General features: G+C 50.7%; 1 protein-coding gene across 1 annotated transcript in view; it reads right to left on the reverse strand.

The window, feature by feature from the left end:
• Positions 1–10,011: 10,011 nt before the first annotated feature.
• The window catches only part of TSHZ3 (teashirt zinc finger homeobox 3), a 69,785-nt gene continuing 59,715 nt past the window's right edge, over positions 10,012–20,081 (reverse strand). The window contains exon 2 of the mRNA XM_081215923.1: positions 10,012–14,827. Coding sequence (XP_081072049.1) covers positions 11,622–14,827 — 3,206 coding nt within the window. The 3' untranslated portion in view covers positions 10,012–11,621. The remainder of the gene's footprint in view (positions 14,828–20,081) is intronic.

A 20,081-nucleotide genomic window follows, 5' to 3' on the forward strand; every position in this document is an offset into this window, starting at 1 on the left:
GCTACCCCCTGCCCACCGCCATCCCCAGCAGCAAGCATGAGGAACCAAGAAAAGCATGAAGGCCAGGTGCTCCATCTGAGCCCTCCCTCCCTGGCTGGGGGCCGTGGTGGGGGGGGTGGGTTCACCCTGGCGGTCAGGGCAAGCTGTGCCCTGTGCCAAAGATGGGACTTCCTATGGGAGGGACATCTTGAATGGAGCTGTTTCCTGCATTCTGTCCTTTTGTGCAGGGCCAGGAGAGGGATGGAAGTGGGGATCTACAGCCAAATGCTAGGTTTCTGTGCCTCACAGTTCCTGTGGGTCCCCCTACTCACTGTACTTCCCACCCCTCTCAACCAATCTCACTGTTTCTAGCCAGAAATGAAACAATTAATGCGCTAGACAGAAGCCCTACCGTTACCTCTGGAACTAGATGGGTAATTAACACATAAATAAATAATTAAATAAGGAAATAAAAGAAAATGGATGAATGAGGCATCCAGGGCTCTAGTCTCCCCAGAATAAGATGCACAGGGTGGCAGAAACACAGAGGGGAAGGGGGATGCCCGAGTGCTAGTCTCAGCTCTGTGGCTGACGTGGAGTGTTACCTTGGCCAAGTCACTCCCCGTTGCTGGGAGCTCTCTCACCAGACCAAAGAGCCCGCCCTGAATAAATGTCTACAGGAGTGCAGGGATGAGACGCGAACGTGGGTGGTTTCATGCAGCCGGTTGGCAGGTGCTGCCATGCCCCCTCATGTCCCTTCACCTGCACCGTTATTGAACCTGCTAAAGGCTTCCTACTGCAAGCACCTGGGTCTCTAAGGCCCCAGGATCATCTTCTTCCACGCACAGGGAGCAGTGCTCAGCCAGAAATGGATGGCAGTTCCAGATCACCAACTGCCCGACCTTCAGAGGGGACCCCTTGGAGATTTTCCTGCACAGTCCTACAGAGGTTCCCAGTTGGATGGAGTCCCCATTGCTCCCAGTGGCAACATGCTTCTTAATGCATCTGCAGTTGGCTTCCTTTCTCTTTCAGTCTCCCCTATCCCCCCACTTCTGTCTGTACTTTTTGGGGTCACCTGTCAAAGGGAGGACCGCACCAAATCCTCATCTCAGGCTCCACTTCTGAAGGAGCCTCACCTACAAGACAGATAGGGAGTCGTAGGGATGGGGCCAACACGGGAGCTCATGCCCCACCGAAGACGGGCAGCCCCCTGCCGTCACCTAGGAATGTGGCATCTAGAGATGCCAGAAATGGATACGAAATCTCCCAATTTTCAAGATTTGGCAATGAGTTAAAGTTTTTTTTTTTTTAAAGTGTGGCCCAAACCAAACGATCTGCAGGTCGTATTCAATCCACAGGCTACATTTTGCCACCTGTGCCAGGTACACAATCACCGTTAGTTCAGGTGCCAGAGAGGCCAATGGATGAAGGCTCCTCTTCCTAGTAAATTCTGGTCTGCAGCCATCTCAGGGTCTAGGCAGTGTCAACAAAAAGGACAGGTCGCCTTTGTGTGGGTGGTGGGCCTCCAGCTGTACCTTAAGGAGAGATTGGCCAGGAGGTGCCTGAGGTCAGTGACATCCACCTTGGTACAATTCTGGCCCCAGGATGAAGAGCTATCCCCCATCAGGAGAGCCTGCTCCTGGGGGCCCACGGGAAGCCCATAGCTTGGTTTCTCATCAGGCTTATCCTCCTGCCCCATGGAAACTTGAGATCCTTTATTAGGGGGAGCCATCCCTTGAGGAATCTGAGGCTTATCACCACACTGGCAAAGCTGAGGCCAGACATCACTCAAGATGCACAGAGGAACACCTTCTAACCCATAAACAGAGCCATCTGCAGCCCAAACTTGAACCCTAAGTGTACAGCTTGAACCTGATGTTGGGGCAGAAAGCGTCCTGGTGCTTTGGGCCTGAAAACTGGTTGAGGTGAGACTGTGACCCGCTGCTGATCAGAATCACAGCTGTTGGTCCAGGAATGACCCAATCCTGGGTTCCCACCATCGTGATGGAGAGCTTTTCCCCTCAAGGTTGCCGAAGCCACTATGCCCAAATTTCAGCTATGTGAGCCAAATTTCCTTTCTTTGCTTAAGATCTGGAGGCAATCCCTGCTGACAGCATCTTGACAAGCATCCCTGAACCCCCAAGCCTGGAAATGAATGGGCACCCCATGAAGTACAAGTTCTGGAAGGCAGCAGGAAGTAGTGTGTGCCAACTCAGACCCACCTCCAAGGCCTGTGAGTGGTGGACCTTGGAGGGTCCACGGCCCCTGGGATTAAGGGAGTGTACGGACTTTTGAGAAAGGGGCCAGAAGCCCTAAATGGTCAAGAAGCTACAGTAGAAAATCCTAGAAAGGCCTCCAGGTGGAATAGAATAAAAAACATCTATCACTGCAATGGTCGTAGCAATATTTCATTTCTGAGGATTCAGAGGTGCTTCTCAGGATGCAAGAGGCTCGCTCTGCCATGGGTCCCGCCATCTCAAGGCACAGCCAGAAGGCAGCTGAGCAACTAGCTTTCCTGTGGTTTCTTACAAGGAGAGGCCCTCCCCTCCCTGCAAACTCAGATCTTATCCATCCCTCAAGGTCCAGCCAGGCCCAACTAGTTCAAAGATCGGCTCCCAGCCAGTGCACTTTGAGTTTCCGGGGCCAGAGCCTTGTAATCTCACTCTTTGTTTTCTGCCCAATCGCATTCTTAATTGGGCGTTGTCATTTACTTGTCACAATTGTTTTGTCTCCTTTCTCCAGCTTGACTCCAAACTCATTAAAGGCCAGGACAGCTCAGGGTGGGCCTTAGGCGTTATTTCTTCCTTCTGGGTGCAGGCACAGGGTGGGCGTGGCTGCGCTCTGGTCTCATGGTCCAGCCCCCTGAGACGGGACTTGGACAGGGTCCCAGGAGACCTCGCCAGGGCCCCCGCCCCATGTCTTGGGCACACAGAAGCTCCTCAGAACTTCTCTCAAGACGAACCATGGGTCCCCATGTTTAGGAAAGGCAACCCCTACCACCAAATGGGCCACAGTGTCAAAGTCCCCCTGTAGTTATGCTTCTCTGGGTGTCTGGCCCCAACCTTGCATCTGCTCTCAGAGCCTTCACCGGGCCCATGCCTATGAGCCCAAGGCGCGCCCATGCCCATGCGCCCAAGGCGCGCCATCTTCTTCTCAGCACTTCCTTCCCCTGCCCCATTCCATCCTGCCCCCTTGGCTCTTGATGGCAGAAAGAGAGGGGCTGACTCTCCACCAGGTGGACAGCTCACCTCTCTGGCCTTCAGTTCAATTTAGGAGAATGGGCCCATCTCTTTTCCAACCTTGAGAGATTCTCACCACCCCCTTCCCCCACCTCTCTACCCCCGAAACAGTGTCATGCAGGGGTGTGGGTGGAGGGGATTAGGCCAGCAGAGGAAGTAGCCAGGATGCTGAACACACTCTCCTTTGTGATTTTTCCAGGTTCTATGCTACCTTGTTGATAATGTGAATATTGACAGTATTTGAGAAAGCTGTAATGTGAAGTTGGGGAAAACAGTGTGAAGTTCAGTGGTCAGACCTTGAGGACCACAGAGAAGGCAGGAAAAGGGGTTCCTTTTATATGCTCCCTTGCCCCCACCCTGCCCTGCCCCTCAGGTCCCGGATCCACCCCCAGCTCACTACCCCCAGGGGAATCTGCGGTGTCAGGGAGCCCATGAGCCTCCACGAGACCCGAGACTCAGTCTCTGAGTGCAACACCAGGGCCAAGTGTCAAACTCCTTCCAGAACCATGGCCCTTTTGGAGGTAGGGGATTTAGTGTAGGCTCAGCAGATGAATGGGTTTGCACTCAGCCTGTGCTTCTAATACCTCTGCAAACAGACGCCTGACTGACCTTCCTGAGAGCAACTGTGGCCCAGGGCGGGCCACGGCGCCCCCCTGGGTCTCATCTACAGATGAGCCCTGTAGGAATCCCAGCCTGGCTGGGGAGAGGCAAGAAGAAAATGGGCACGTGACCGTCCTGTGAGAGCTGAGCTTCTGCGCACACAGATGGGACGACACCTCGGGCTGGGAGAAGGCCTTTGCTTTTGTGGGTGTCCCAACACGAGGATGCCCGCTTACCATCTCAGCTGGGGGCCTCGGGCCACTTCCCTTGCTTGAGAAGTCGGTTCTGCGTCTCCCCTTACCATTGCCCATCCCAGCAATTCCATCAACGCGCTGTTTAACCACGGGGGAGGGGGGAGACTCCCCAGGACCCCAATTCAACAGGCACAGTCCCTTGTGCCTGGAGCTGGAGTCCACTGGGCTGAGGATGGGTCGAGCCGCAAAGAGACTGCGCGCGTGAACTTAGCACGACCACGCAAGCTGGCCACGCCGCCTGGAAGGTCCCCACGCTGCAGGAACCTTTCTGGTCCCCCAGCCAGAGCTGCTTCTTTCTGAGGCCTGTCACTGCAGCCCTTCAAACCCATTTGACTGGGTTGGAGCACATCACACTGTCACCAACTCAGTTTTCATTAAGCGGCTGCTTCTCTGTTAGCCTAGCCAAGCAGAAGAACTCAAACACATGCACAAATTAAATCGACATCCAAACTCCACCAATATACAAAGCAATTTAAATGATATTCATTAGAGCGATGACAAGCCCTGATGAGGCTTTCAGGAGCCGGGTCCTTCAGATTTTGCCGACTCGGTTTCATGGTCACTGAGGCGGAACTCCGGCGACTATACCTCCATTTTTTTTTTTTTTTTTAAGCTAAGAAAACGACTCCTTCCTGACACACCTACCTCATTCTCTCTCCTTCCCTCCTTGCTCTATCTTGGCCCAAGTTTCCCCAGCCCTAGTTTCCGGACACAGGTATGGCCGTGAACCGGAGAGTCACGTAAAGGCAAAAGCAGCCACCCTGACTCCTTTTTTCCATAAATGCTCCAATTAAAACAGATTTCAGTTTCTCGTAATTTCATTTCACTTGGCCTGGGAGATCTCTAACTCACAATTATGACAGTCGTAAATGTGTCCTGGAATCCTGCTGTGGGAAAAAAAAAAATAATGGAAGTGAAATGTTGAAATGCAACAATTTTTCAAACTTAACCCTCCAAATTTAAAAAGTCATTCCCCAAGTCCTATTTATATATTGGAATTTTTAAAGAGAGAGCAGGATGGGGCCCTACCCCCACCCCTTGCTGCTGCCTGGAGCTACAATGGAGGAGGTGGAGGCCTGGTGTGGTCTGCAGGCCTGGGTGGGCATGGGACACTCAGGCCTCACGTGTGGGAGCTAAGAGCCATGCCAGCCTCAGAGCCACATCTGAGTCTCCCAATCCCAGGGAAGGCTTCAAGTCCACCTGGGCAAAGAGAGCAGCAACGGACTGCCTGATTCACCGCCAGCTAAGGGCAAAGCAAGGTCATGGCCACATCCATCAGCACTCTGAGCTTTGGAGTTTGCAGCCCAGATAATATTCACAGCAGGGGGAATGATCAGCAACTTCATACACTGATGCCTGCACTTCTGTTTATAATTTTATGCTCAAGGTTAATTATGTGCGTCCTTGCCTTTGATCAGAGATATTAGCGCGTGAGGATGTTGCCTGAGCCCATATTGGGAAAATAAGGATTCTAAGAAATACCCATGGACTGAAAACACACTTTCATCATTAAGGAATGAGCTCTTAATTAGGAAAAAGCTCTTAAAAAATGGTATAGATAGCACCGTCCAACAGAACGTCCTGTGATGATGGGAATGTTCCACGTCTGTGCTGTCCAAAAGAGTAACCACTAGCCACATGTGGCTACTGAGCATTTGAAGTATGGCTGGTATGACTGAGGAATGAAACTTTTCATTTTATTTCATTTAAATGTGAATAATCACATGTGGCTGATGGCTACTATATTTGACCGCTCGGGTTAGACAGTAAATAACAGTGTATTCTAATTCCTGAGTAGCTAATTATGGATGTTAATCTCTGGAAAGAGGTCACCTTGCTGATCATCATTATCATCAGGAATGATTTATTAAGAATATATTAGTACATGACATTATACAAAGGTGGTAGCAAAGCTGTTCCTCTGATCTTTTATCATTAGAATTTAATTTTGAAAACACCTGGCTCTTTGGACCCGGGGTAGTGCACACTGACCCCTGAATGCTGAGCCTCAAGAAGCCCCTAACTTTTAAGTCACTCCTGATGTCCAAAGCCATGGCCGAAGTCACCATCAGGCTGTCCGGGACTGTCAGGCCACTGAACAACGATTTAGCAAATCCATTGTTTTGGCTGAGCAGGGAACACGGTCCCAAATCGACAGTGCTTTGGGATGCCTTTGGAGCCATCAAAAGCCCACCCATTACCGGGTTTGTTTGCCTTTTACAATCTTCCTGGGGGTAGCCTGCTGTCAAATCCGTGGAGATGAAAACACAGTGCCTGTGCATCCAACAGCATCTCCCTCTGGCTTGGGGAAACTCGATGGCTGTGTGGAGAGCGTGCACTTCCCTGGAAGCGAAACCCTGTTTGCGCCCTGCTTTCTGCACGGACACCAGGAGTCCAGGCCTCAGCAGTGACAAGGCTGCCACACTGCACACACGGGAAGGTGGGGTTTGTCAGGATGAGCTTTTCCTCCCAGAAGCTTTATGCTAAGAGACAGAACTGAGGCTTCCCCCAAAGGAGTGAGATGGTTTCTGAAGCTAACTAGAGCATATTTTGCAAAGGCCAGCATACCCTGGAATCGTGTGGGAACACAAGCACGAGTACCTTGTCTGCATCTCTGAGGGCAGCCGCGGGCTGAAAGGCATCGACTGGCACCAGGCCCCCAGGGAAATGCACTTTTAGGTTTCCTTTTGCCAAAGATTACACGTGCTGACTAATAAATCCCTAGGGAGAAAAAAGGTTAGTGTTTCTCTTACCAAAAGAATAACTATCTGGCAGAGCAAAAATGGTAATTTCTCCATTAGCTAAAGGGATAATAGTTATTATTTTAAAGTATTTATTATTACGGAGTGGTGTTGGGGTTTGTGTGTTTTCATGCTTATGATTGCTTGCTATAATACCAAGTGGATTATTTTTGTGCTAAATAGTCAACAGAATAAAATGCGATTGCAATTTTCTAATTTCAAAAGAGCTGCACAGACGAATTTGAAAAAATAAAATCATTTGATTTTTTTTTTTCTTTTTTTCTATTAGATGACTTAGAAATCTCGGGAGACAATAGTTTCAACACAGGATTTGTTCAATGGAGCCTCGTTTCCGATCAGCTCATGTCCTTCAACTACCTTCAGGCTTCTAACTTCAGGGTTCTGCTCTCAAGATGGAGTTTAGCTCTTCCCAGAGCTTGGCAGGTACTAGGGCCTTTTTCCTCTTTTAGTAGTCAGTCACCAGGTCTGTGAAACAATAGGTGGGCCAGGGGTTGGGGGCAGTGAAGTCCACCGAGCTGGAGTGGTCTGATTTTGAGAGAAGGAATCCTTCCAGATCTGCAGAGACCACAGCCCTGAGCTCTGCTGGGGAGGCCTTCCTGGGCTAACCACTCCACCTAAGCTCTCCTTAGCACCCGGCAGAGAAGCAGCTCTTTGGTGGTTATCAATATTTTTTTTCCTTTTTGCAGAATGAAAATAGAACGAAGATGCCAGGGAGATCTGGGTCTTCATCATAACCCACCCTCTTTAACTATGTAAGATTTTGGTTAATTATAGAATTCTTGCTGCCTCAAACTTAAAGATACATCACTGATATTTTTTGCTAAATGTTGACGGCAGCGAATAGCTAAGATGTGGCATATTGATTTCTTGTTGTGAAGTGAGCTGTTCAAGCTCCATTTAAGATTTTCATCTTGCATGTAGCCCTGAGCACATCATAGCGCCATAAATTAGTTAAATTGCACATTTATCACAAATGTTATTTTAAGATACTGCGTAAATGTGATGGCTGGAAGATATACCGTAGGACTGCAACAAGCCTGGGCTTGGGTGGGGTGAGGTCGGGGTCACCTACACACCTGTGATTGAAACCTCCCTCACTTGGCACCATCCCTCCTCCTCCCTGGACTCGTTGAAAGACCTGACTTGGATGACCCATTCCTTCCTGCACTCACTTTCTCTATGAATGTCAACCGTAGGCAAACTAGTGCACAGCCGCATCGGCCTTGGAATACAACTTTAGATCTTCCCAACTGATCTCAGGAAAATCAGGGACATTCTGGGCTATGAATGGAAGGCTCTTTGGGACCGTGGCCCAATCTCCAGCCAGGAGAAGGTTTGATGACCTTGGGAGTAAGTGGCCCTGCATTTCCAAGTGGGGTGAGGCCCTAGCCAGCCCCGCCTCCTGCCATGATGTATGGTTGGGAGATCGCCATCATGCCAGGTGAGGTTTGCAGTCATGACTCAGGTCCTCCACTGCCCAGCGACTATGTTTCCTCTAAAGGTAAAATTAATTTCTGGGCCCCATTAATATGAGCGGTCCTTTCTTGGCTATGAGCCCCCGGGGACCAAATGAGTCATAGAATCTGCTACCTGCCTTGGCGATAAATCCTCACTTCTATACCCAAACTGAAGTCCTAAAGCTAACCCTGGGGGTGGGGTGAGGAGGAGATGGGCAGGGCATCAGTTTCTTCTCCCAAACTGTAAAGGGGGGCGGGGTTTCCAGCATCACTCGCACAAATCCCATCTCCCTTCAAGCCACATGGGCCCTGGTGGTGATGGAAGTGTTGTCAGTTTAATCTGTTAGATGCAGGACTTTGGATTCTAATAAACCAATGCTATATTTAACCTGTGAAAAATTCAAGAGTGGAAATCTGGGCTCCAGGATGTGAAGATGCGGAAGGCACGGCAGGGAGGGTGTCTCTGTCCCCTGAGCCGGTTCCAAGGGGAGCCGGCCCCCCAGGGAAACGTATGGTGTCCCAGGCCTCCTTCCAGGTAAGGCGGACAGGGAGAAGAACCGCTCTCTGAGGGACTTCTGTGGCCACCCTGGAAGCGATGGGGAAGGGGACAAGGCCCGTGACCCAGAAGGGAAAGACCCGTCTGCGCCGCCCGAGGGCATAGCCCAACAGTGTGCCTGCATTACAAGGCGAGAGCGGAGCCAGCACACACCTCCCTACTTGCCAAAAACCCGTTTTAAACTCTAGTGAGGTTCTCTCTAAAAACCCGGAGAGAGATGGATTGCCGAGAGAAAGTAGAGCAGACAGAAATTTTGGCCTCATCTTGACACAAAGGGGTGGGAATGAACAGAAAAAATTGTAGGCGTTTTGCTGAACATCTCTGAAAGGGCTTAATTTAAATTTTTAATAAAAGCGTATATTTTTTTAACGTGGAGGTGTTTTATATATCACATGGATGTAATACATCTCTCATTTGTATAATTCTAGGTTAGGAGCTACGATTCCACATAACTGCAAGAGTCGTCTGAATATAGTAATAAAGGTATTTTACAATTTTACATGATAGGTTCCCAGCGTTTTGTTGGCATAATTTGCCAGGGTTAATAAAAGCTTGTGATTATCATATAAATGCTCTCCCCACCCCTCCCGTGGATGGGTTCAAGCTCCCCGCCCCCCTACACCTCGTTATCTGGGCTTGCTTTAGCACAAGAGAGACAGTGTGGACCCCAGGGTCCACCTGCCCAGCTGGGCTCTGTTTTTTCTGCTCCTTGAAAATCCCGAATCAACAGGAAGGAGCCGCCCTGCACTGAGTCTTCCAAAAACCTTTCTTCCCATCTCCCTCGAGCAGGGCTCTGGGCCCTGACTTCGACTTCTCTCATGCAGATGGGAGACCAACCTCCGGCCCCCACGCGGGTCACCAGGTGTGACCGAAGCTCCACTACCGATCTTTGATAGCGTCGCCTTCCCAGAGAGAATCTAACCTCACGGGAACGTCTTCCTTTCTTTTCCATTTTTATTCTTGGGGAAAATTCTGTCCACGCTGCCTCTCTAAGTGAATGTCTGCTGCTCTCCAAACCCAAAGTTCACTAAAACTCCCCTGATTTACGGGCGGCTTCCGACTGCCAGCACCTGGCAGACACAGCAACCAACTCAGTCATAAACAGATCGCATACAATTTAATTTTAATGTGCTCGTTAGTCGTAGCACATTTCAGACATAATTGTGAACGCAACACAAAATTATAGCAAAAAGACAATTTTAATGCTGCCGTAGAAAAGAGGGTTATATGAAGAGTCACATAATGGTGGTTCATTGTCAACAACAAAACAGGGCACAGAGTGTCTGTGCTGTTTACATGCCAATATTTTATACATAGGTTCTCATATGGTGTCAGCTGTCAGTTACTTCTGCAAATTAACTGCCAAAAATGGAGAAGAACAGAATCACTTGGAGAGCCGGTAACCACGGGTTACCTTTCATAAGCCTAAAGATAAAGCTGCAGTGTGGGATCTTGGGAGAATAATTAGGAAGAACAAAACAGAAAGTTACCAATTGAAATAAAAAAGGCATCCTACAATATGGAATAGCAACCAAGAGGGCTTATAAATAAGTAAAAGAGGTTGTATCACAGAATGCCTCGTGACTTTTAAGCAAAGTATTACAGTACAAACATTTTAAAGGCTTTATCAATGTTTAGGAAATACAGTACAAGTTCTCTCTCTTTTTTTGTTCTTTTTTTTTTCCTTTTGAAATAGACTTACCCCTTTGAGCACTGAGTTTATTTTGAGCGTTTTTTTTTTTTTTTTGATTTCTAATAAATACCTTTAAAAATCATGTGCAAAATAGTTATGATGCCTGCCATGGATGGATTTCCTGGCCTCGTTTATTCAGACTGCTCAAAACAAATGATAATATGATGCTAATAAATATGTATAATTTAAACGTGAACCTCTATCAATATAGATGTACTGTATAGCAAAACAAACAATCATACTTTGCTTTCAGATAATGTTTCTGTATACTTTATAAATGTTATCTGTGGTATCTTCTGTATAATTTACAATGTTTGCATGTAAAAAAACAAAACCCATAGACCTTAAAAAAAAAAGAAAAAGAAATATACACTATACATAGGCATGGCTTATGCCCAGAGCATAGCAGGTACATAAAACACTGTTGCTATAAATGCAGGAAAAAAGGTCATTTACCCACAATCACATTTTTCATAAGAGAGTCTGAAATCTATACAATATATACATCTATGTTTCAATGTGAAAATAATATTCTTTTAAATTTCAAGGCGTGTTATACCCCTGCAGACCTGCATAAATGGAGGTTCATATTATTAATTATAACTAAGCTGGTAAGGAATTTAAAAAACAGAGCTTCAACATTATCATTATTTTATTTTATTTTTTAACCAAATTAATGCAAAAGTGCTTCAAAGTACTCAGAGGGCTAAAGATGAAAGGGTGAAAAATGCCAGCACACTCGGCCGCGTGGAAAAGTGTGGCCGGTTTCGTCATAAATGCTTAATTAAACTGTCTGTTAATGCATGCAGCTTGAAGCATCGGGGGATGCTCACAACTAAATCCCATTTACACAAAGTTCCAAACACTTACCACTGCGTTTTAACCTTCATATTTTACCAGTGACAACAGCTGAGTATGCACCTCTATTAAACACTGTACAGTTATACAAAACAGTCCAGCCCAGAGTGATTCTCTGCAGTTAAAATAAGAACATGTGCCTAGAACAAGACAGAGGGGCCTTAAGGTGCCTGCAACAGTTTCCCTCAAAGCAAATCACAGTCGTTTTCATCGAAAGCAAACGCTACTGCTTCTCTAACTCGGAAACGTACAGAAGGTGGTCCTCTGGGGATTTCCCGTGTGTTTTGCTGAGGTGAAGTTTAACCGCATGCTTGCTCGCAAAGGTCCGATTGCAAAGTTTGCACTGGTAGGAGGTCCCCAGGTCCTCCTCGGGGGAGGACGTCACCAGTTTTTCTGACGGTGACTTGGTTTGTGCTATCTGATTGTTAATCTGTTCGGTGGACAGTTTGGACAAATCCCGCAGCCGGAAGCCCAGGTGTGACTCGAGATGGCTGATGTACGTGGAGGGAGTCCTGATTTGTGACGCGCAGTCATTACAAAAGAACACGGGGTGACCCGTGTCCAAGTTTTTGAGGAACTTTGTTCCACCTGTCCTTCGCAGCTGGTACTTCACGTTGGCCAGCCAGTGGCTGATGGTCGTCATGGAGAGCCCGGTGAACCTTGAGATGTGCATGCGCTCCTGGGGGCTCAGGTCCGACATGATGTACTTGCCCTCTGAGGTCTGCCGGAGGCTGGCGGCAAACTGGGCCTGGAGGATCAGCAGGTGCTGGGGGTTCCAGTTTGATTGGCGGCCCTTCCTCTTTTGCGCAGGCGTCACCTCCTCGGCCTCCTCCAGGGTGGCGCCGTCAATGTCAGACTTCTCGGAGACGCTGGAAGGGGTGGAGGACTTGGACGTGTGGCTCTCTGTCAAGTTCTTCAGCATATCGGATATATCAGACAAGGCGTTCTCGCGGAGCGGCGAGTTGGACATGAACGATACGACGGCAGAGGTCTTTGCCGTTGTCACCGTGGATGAGGAGGTTGCTGGGGATGTGGACGTGGGCGACAAAAGCACTGAACCCAAAGAGCAGCCTTTGTCACTCTTCCCTTTTGTCAAGTCTATGGGTTGGTCGTTGTTGACGTGGTAGAAATAGCGGTCGAGGTGGTCCACCTTCTTGGACTGCAGGGGTGGTGGGGTGGCCACCGCTGCCTTCTCGGCCAGGCTGTTGCTCATCTTGAAAAGCATGCTCATGGGGTCGAGGGCAGGGAGGGAGGGCTTGGCAGCCTTGCCCAGGTGGATGTTCATGACCGACTGGAGGGCGCTCAGGGGGTTAACGAAGGGCTGCTCCGGCGGGTGGTCGGTGATGATGGCCGTGCTGCTGCTCAGGCCACTGCTCATGGGCTTCACCAGGTCCTTGCCGTTCTCCACTGGCTCTGCTGGGGGGCTCCCTTCCTTGCAGCCGTCCCGCTGGGGGCTGGGGCTGTCCTCCTGGCTTTTGAAGCCCCCATCGCTGGACGCCTCCATCCTGACGGGCTCGCTGATGTCGCTGCTGCACGGGGACGGGGTGGCCCGCTTGGGCGGAGAAAGCTTGCCCTCGGGCTCCTTCATTTTCTCCTCAACTTTGGCAACTTTCTCGGTGACTTTTTTCACCAGCTCCTCCATGGCGTGAAAGTTTGTTTTGGGCATGGGGGAGGTCTGGCTGCTGGGCGGAGAGATCAGGGTCTGGTTCTTCGTGGGGGACACGACGTCACTGTTGCCAAACATGGGCTTCAGGGGCGCGCTCTTCCCCGCGGAGCCCAGAGACAGCTTCATCATGTTGGGGAGCTGGTAGGCGGCGTGGATGCTGGGGTAGCCCCCCCAGCTGGGGGTGCCGTTCTGGGCCTTATTGATGGCGGACGTCACTGTGTTTTCTAGGGACTTGAGGATATCAAGCCCCCCCTTGGGACTCTCTTCTAAGTCGTTCTCAGTCAAATAGTGGTACTTGGAAGAGATGTCGTACTTCTCCTCCTCCTCACAGGCCTTCTCCTTTTCCTTAGGCTTCTCGTCGGTGACCGCTTTCTCCTTGTCGGCCTCCTTCTTGACCTCCACGTTCAGTTTCGGGGAGACGCTGGCGGGCGTGTTGGAGGGGGACGTGAAGGTGGTGGCGGCCAGGGGCACGGATTGCACCTTCTCATCCAGCAGGGTGGTGATGCTGGGCGTGACAGGCGTCTCCATGATGGGCTTCCCCTTCTTCATGGCCGAGTTGGTGACCTTGATGAAGTGGCCAGTCACCATCATGTGGGCCGTGAGCTCCTGCAGCGTGTCGTGCGAGCTGCCACACTCCATGCACTTGAGGATCTGGGACTTGCGGGCCTCGAAGTGCCAGGCGTAGCTGGCCCCGTTCTGGTGGCCGTAGCGGTTATTTGGCGTGATGTATGGGTTGGAGTTCTTCTGAAGCACGTCGTTCGTGTCCGCCATGGCAGCTTTGGGGGTGCCGCCGGTGGAGTCCGGGGAGCTGGGGAGCTCCAGCTCCAGCGAGGCCTTCTTGCGAGTGGCAGGGATGATTTTGGCTGCGACGGGAGTGACAGGTTCCTTCAGAGGCACTTTTTGGTAGTGTTTCGTTTTGATCATATGGACACTCAAGTCCTGGAGGGACTCGAACGAGTGGCCGCAGTACATGCACTTCAACACCTTCTGGGCGTCCTCCTTCCCTTCCATTTCCAGCAGCGAGCGTTTGCGGGGCTTGGACCAGCGCTTGGGGTTGTTGTTGTCAGTCTCGTGGTTGTCGTCGCGGTAGTGCCCCGTCTCGTTCATGTGCACCGTCAACTCCACCAGGGTGTCATAGGCGGCGCTGCAGTCTTTGCAGCGGAACTTGCTGGCCCCCGTGAAGATGGAGCCGTAGAGCTTGCTGCTCTGCCGGTACAGCTGCACGGTGCTGAACAGGCTGGGCTCGGGCAGCATGCGGCTCTGGGACACCTGCTGCAGGGTCTTGGCCATGGCGCTCTGGTGCCAGTCGAAGCTCCCGCTGCCGCAGCTGCTGCTGCTACTGCTGCTGCTGCTGCTGCTCCCGTTGTTCTTCTCCGAGGACGGTTGATGCAGGTTGAGGGTGAGGCTGGACCAGTACGAGTTGGAGAGGAAGTTGTTGTACACGGCCTTCATCTGCTCCAGGCTGTCCGACACGGTCGTGTCTTCCGGTGGGACCGCCACCTCCTTGGTCTCCTCTTCGTTCTTGATGGAGCCACTTTCAAAGTCGGCCATCCGGTCACTAGTCTCACTGATGTGGGACTCACTGTCCATCTCGTGGCTGGAAAACTCCGCTGCTGGGGAGTTCTGGTAGCTGGGGCAGGTCTTGCTGAGCTCCTTTTCTGGGCACACGTACTTAGCCGAGGGCTCCCCATCTGCCAGGCTCTCCTCTGGGTCTATATCTTCGTCTACCAGGGCGGCAGCCTTTAACTCATCTGAAACATAGGCTGCCGTGACAACAGGTGGGACAAATAGGACAGAAAGAAGGGACACAGGGAGAAGGAGAGAAAGAAAGAAAGAAAGAAAGAAAGAAAAGCATTAGTAAGTGTTGATCTTACCTAGAACATTTTCTCGGCTCTCGGGAAAACGCAGCAAAGCAGACAGGCACATTTATTTGTAAAATTAAATAGTTAAAATGTGGTGTTTCTTCGGAGCAAAAAAAAAAAAATCTGCTCTTCAAACATAATTTGCCACCTTATTCTTCTCAAGGGGCAACAGCTTGAAATTAAAACTAAATTTGAAATTAATGAAGCACATTCTGGAGGTGGCATTCATTTCTAAAGTAATAAATTACTTGTATCAACCTCAGAGACAACAGTTCCTGTCTGTCAATTAATATGTCTTATGCTTCTCCTGCCCCTAATGCATTTCTTAACAGACAGATTCACAATTTAAATTAAGCAAGCATTTTTTACTCATTACATTTTTGAGGCTCAATCTTTAATAAATATAAAGCACAAAAACATCAATACAATTTTTACAAAGTAAAAAGAAAGTACATCAATTGCAATAAATTAAAAACAAGGTTTTCTGGCTTTTTTTTTTCTTTCTTCCTTCTGAAAAAGTAGGTCTTATTGATGAAGCTTAAAGTAAGTTTCCTTATAGAAGCTTGGACAGGTGTTGGTTTGTTCTAGATGGGAAGGAAGACTCTGACCCGCCACCACCCAGCCCTGGCCGTGTCCCCCATGTGTACACTCAGCCGTTCTCAGCTACTGGCACACACACTATCCATGCAGAATTATGTCAGAACAAGTTCAGGCAAATTGGTATGCGGTGCTCATTCCTGCTGTATAAATATATACAAGACCTTCCAGTGGACCTTACAAATGTCAAAGTGTTTGCTCTTTAGACTACTTTGTCAATATTTACTCAGCATAAGCTTCATGGGCATCCAACAGGGATCCTGTCTTTCTGGAAGCAATGTAACTGGGGATGTAAATCCAGCCTGTACTTCCGAGCAGGTGGAGGTGCTCTGAGCAGGGCTGAGCAGCCGTGGGTTCTGGAAGACGCACTCCAGAGATGCAAAGCCAGGAGAACACTTGCATTCATGGAACTGAGTGATTTTTTTTTTCATTCTTTTGTATTCGATGACTTTGGTTTTTCCTTACTGGAGCTTGCCTGACACTGTAAACCAAGTTGGGTTGATCTCGTGAACAATTAGGCGTGGCCAGCCCTGTGGTGAGTGTTAAACCAGAAGAGGGGTGAAAAGTAATTTCTTGTCAGCTCCTCAATACCTGTTTGCTTCTAAAGGCCAGGGACTGAGTGTGTGAGGCAGCTGGAATGGCACAGTGCTAACTGCGTGGCTGATTAAAAGCTCCTAGGAAAGAAAATGAAACTTTGTGGAATTCACTCCCATAACTTTAAAGATCTGGGCCCCAAATCAATTTCACACCAGAAAAAAAAAAAAAAAAAAAAAAAAAACAGTGAAATGACTCAAAGAAGATTCCCAGGAAGACACACAGATATTTCCCCTGGCTCTTCCATCCAGGTCATGTGTGATTTTCTTCTTTCCTAAGACCCTTTTGAGCACCAAGATTTCTAAGCTGAGAAACTACTGACATCCCAACACTGAGGTGATTCGAATTTGGATGGGAAGAGTGTCCCAGGTACACACATTCGGATCAGCTGTAGAGGCAGGGATGCTTCTGCTTATATGCAAACAGGGAAGCAAGAGTCTTGGGCTGGAGCTGTGGAATGTCCTTCACAAATGACCAGAAGAAAGTACTCTGCTCTGGTCAGCTGTGGTGAACCTTCAGTTTAAGGCCATGCGCTTGGAGCTGACATGGCAAACGAGCTCTTTTCCTAGGGCCAGGGCCACAGTGGAGAGCGGACGATGGTGCTGGTCACGAGGGGGAAGATGAATGCTCTTGTTGGGAAAGGAAGAGGAAAACAAAAAGGAAAGAAGGTATCTCCCCCTCCGCACACCATCCTCGGCTTCAGCACACTCAAACCCCACAACAGGGCTGGCAGGTCTGCAGGGAGGGGAGCTGGGGGCAAAGTGACCAAGAGTCGCAGTTTGCCTGGAACGCTCCTGGTTTCAGCACCGAAAGTTCCACATCCCGGGGATCCTCTCAGTCCTGGGCAAACCCGGTCAGCTGACCACCCTGGCCAGGGGACACCCAGCAGGACCAGGTCAGAGCATCCAGGCAGATCTGCATAACGCTCGCAGAGGAGCTAGAGCAGGGCGATGTGGGTTTGACTGTCTGCAGAAATGCACCGGGTGCGAGTCGGTGTAACGTTTGCATCCAAGGGGCCTCATTTGGAACACTGAGTCTGGAAGGGGAAAACCACAATGGCCTGTGTCCCTGCCCGGCCCCGTGTGAACAGGGTAGATCCCAGAGCCCCTTCTCTCCCGGAGATGGCCCTGGGAGCCAGAGTCCGCAGCGTGAACCACACCCATCACGGCTCCCATGGAATTCAGTCTAGGAGAGGCAGGAATCCAGACATGGCCCCACGTGGCCTGTGTCCCTGCCCGGCCCCGTGTGAACAGGGTAGATCCCAGAGCCCCTTCTCTCCCGGAGATGGCCCTGGGAGCCACAGTCCGCAGCGTGAACCGCACCCATCACGGCTCCCATGGAATTCAGTCTAGGAGAGGCAGGAATCCAGACATGGCCCCACCTGGCCACTACAGGAGAGACACACCAGGCAGGCAAAAGAAGCCAGAGCCAACGGTGGACATGAAAGAGCCCAACGTAGCACGAAGGCCACCAGCTAAGGGAATACTGGTGGCTCTGCCCGTCCACCTCCCACCCAGGGGCAGCGTGGCCCCCGTGGAAGCCCCGGCACAGTGCGGGGAGCACAGCAGGCTGTCTGGAGCGCCCCCCCATAGCACACACATGCACCATCATCGGCCTGGCTGGCTCCCACCCTGAGCTGGCCCCCAGTGAGCTCCAGTATGCCTTGTAAATCGCACAGCAGTATCAGAATGTCATCAGTCTGATTGAGGAGGAAATTAATATTGAAAGAAAAGTAAGGCCAACCCCCCTGGTGGGAACCAAATCCTACTCTGAGGAAAATTTAAAAGCTTCGGGGCCAAGAGGCCCTGGATCCTGGGAGACGTGGCATCACCCCACACACCACCCTTGTCATGGTTTCTGAGGCTCCTTACAAGCCCCCTTGCACACTGCCCTGACAGGGACCTCACCACCTCCTAAACCAGCCATTTTTTTTTCACAACCAACAGGGAGAAGTACTTGGAGGGCAAAGCACGAATCCTTCTGCTATGTTTTGCCATAACTGCACTCCTCTGAGAATATCACAGCCACCCTTGATGACTGAACTTCAAAAAGTGGTGAGAAAGCTGAAACGGGCCCAGAGAGATGGCAGAGGGGATGAAGGGATGTGAAGGCTCATTCATTCCACTAATTCTGATCGCGCCCCACGCCTGCCAGGACACCCTTTTCCTTCTCTCGGCCTCCATTTCCCCATGTGTAAGTGACAGGGCCCTGCGGCCCGATCTGTAAGGCCCTCCTCCTCTACGTCTCTGTTTCGTGGCTTTTCTGCGGGAGGGGTAAAGAAGTGAGGCAAAGCCCACTTGCTCTGGCTCATCCCCTCCACGCGCTGCCCCTCACAAGCACGCAGCGGTTAAGTCACTCCTTTGTCCCTTCTGCTCTGCACGAACCAGCAAAGTCCCCCGCCGGAGAGAAGGAAGAACGTCCTCACTGGGACAGTTGATGCCCCGGATCAGGCCAGGAGGGGAGGGGGACTGGGTGTCTCCATCACAGACTGGGTGGACAGTGAGAGGTCAACAGGGGGCTGGGGGGGCACTGGGTGAGAAGCCAGCCCCACCGAGGTGGGCATCAGGGGTCCCTCCTGTCAGGGAGCCGATGGCAGGCCCTGTCCCCGGCTTGGACCTGACAGGTAATCGCACCCAGGTAATCAGGCCTTGGGAGGCTTCGCTACTGTGGACGGTGATTTTGATCCCTGCTGCTATTTAACTTTCTGCTTAACTTTCTCCTTCCGTTCCTGTCTGGATTCTCCAAGGCCAAGGGCCCACTGTACTCTTACAACCCTGCACATAGTAGGTGAGCAACAGACACTTGCTCCCTGCTTTGGAAAGAGAATGATTGGAGGTCACGTCCGGCAGAAAGATGCTTCTTTCCAGCCTCTGTCCCCTCCGACCCCAGCATCTCTCACCTCAGGAACCCCTGACTCCAGCCCCAGCCCCTTCCCTCTGTTCTTCAGACAGAAGCCACCGGACCCTTATCATTCAGCGGGTGGCTGACGCCCCACCCCCGCCCGTGGAACCCCCTCAGTGACCTCCCACTGCCCCCGAGTCCTCCACCGTCTCGGCCCTACTTCCTCTCCAGCCTCTCGGCTTCTAGAACCTGCCAGAGCCTCTCACTCTGCACTGATGCCTCCTGTGCTGGAAACCCTGGGGCAGATGCAAAGACGAGGAGGGAAAGCCATCTACCCCTCCCTGGGCTTCGGTGGAACGTAATATCTGGGGAAGGGGGCTTCTCGACCCCAACTCTGTCCCCTTGGCACGCCACCCGCTCCCTTCTTTTTACAAGGCACACCACTGAAATCTCTAGCTTACAGCAGATGTTCCAGGGTGTTCCAATAGACTGTCAGCTTCATGGGGTCGGGACCAGTCCCCCCGACCCCGCAAATCTGCTGCAACCCTACCGTCTGGCCCAGAGTAGCCACTCAACACACATCCACGGAATGAATGAGTGAATGAATGAATGAACACCATAGATGACTTCTTCCAACCTCCTAAATAGTTGCCCAAACATCTAGATGGATCCAGATTCCAGCTGGTCCCAGAGAAAGCAGATGTGCTGGGGTCTGATCCAAAGTCCTTCCTGGATCCGTTTTCTGAGCATGAGCGGCATGAGGACCGGCCTCTGGGGGACAGGATGACAGAACCCTCCACTGAGGAAGAGGGGAGGAGGTCCCCCAGGTGGTGGTCTCCTTGCACTGGGGCCACCCCTGGCTGTGCCCATATCCCAGTACACCTCTCCAAGAATGCATCACCATCACTGTTTTCTCTTGAACAAATACTATTAAAATAGAGACCTCTGCTGCCGGTTCCAGCACAGGAGGCCCTGAACTGTAAGTGGGGAGGGACTCGCATTCAAACCACATCATCAGCTGCAAAGATGCAAAGAAACACACGAGAGTGGAGACCCAAGGGAGGACGGACTGGGGCCTGTGTTTCATTTCTCCCCAAGTCGCCCAGTGGAAAACGTTCCTCTC

This window comes from Mesoplodon bidens (genome assembly GCF_964165515.1).
Source record: "Mesoplodon bidens genome assembly, chromosome: 18".
In the NCBI taxonomy this organism is placed as follows: domain Eukaryota; kingdom Metazoa; phylum Chordata; class Mammalia; order Artiodactyla; family Ziphiidae; genus Mesoplodon; species Mesoplodon bidens.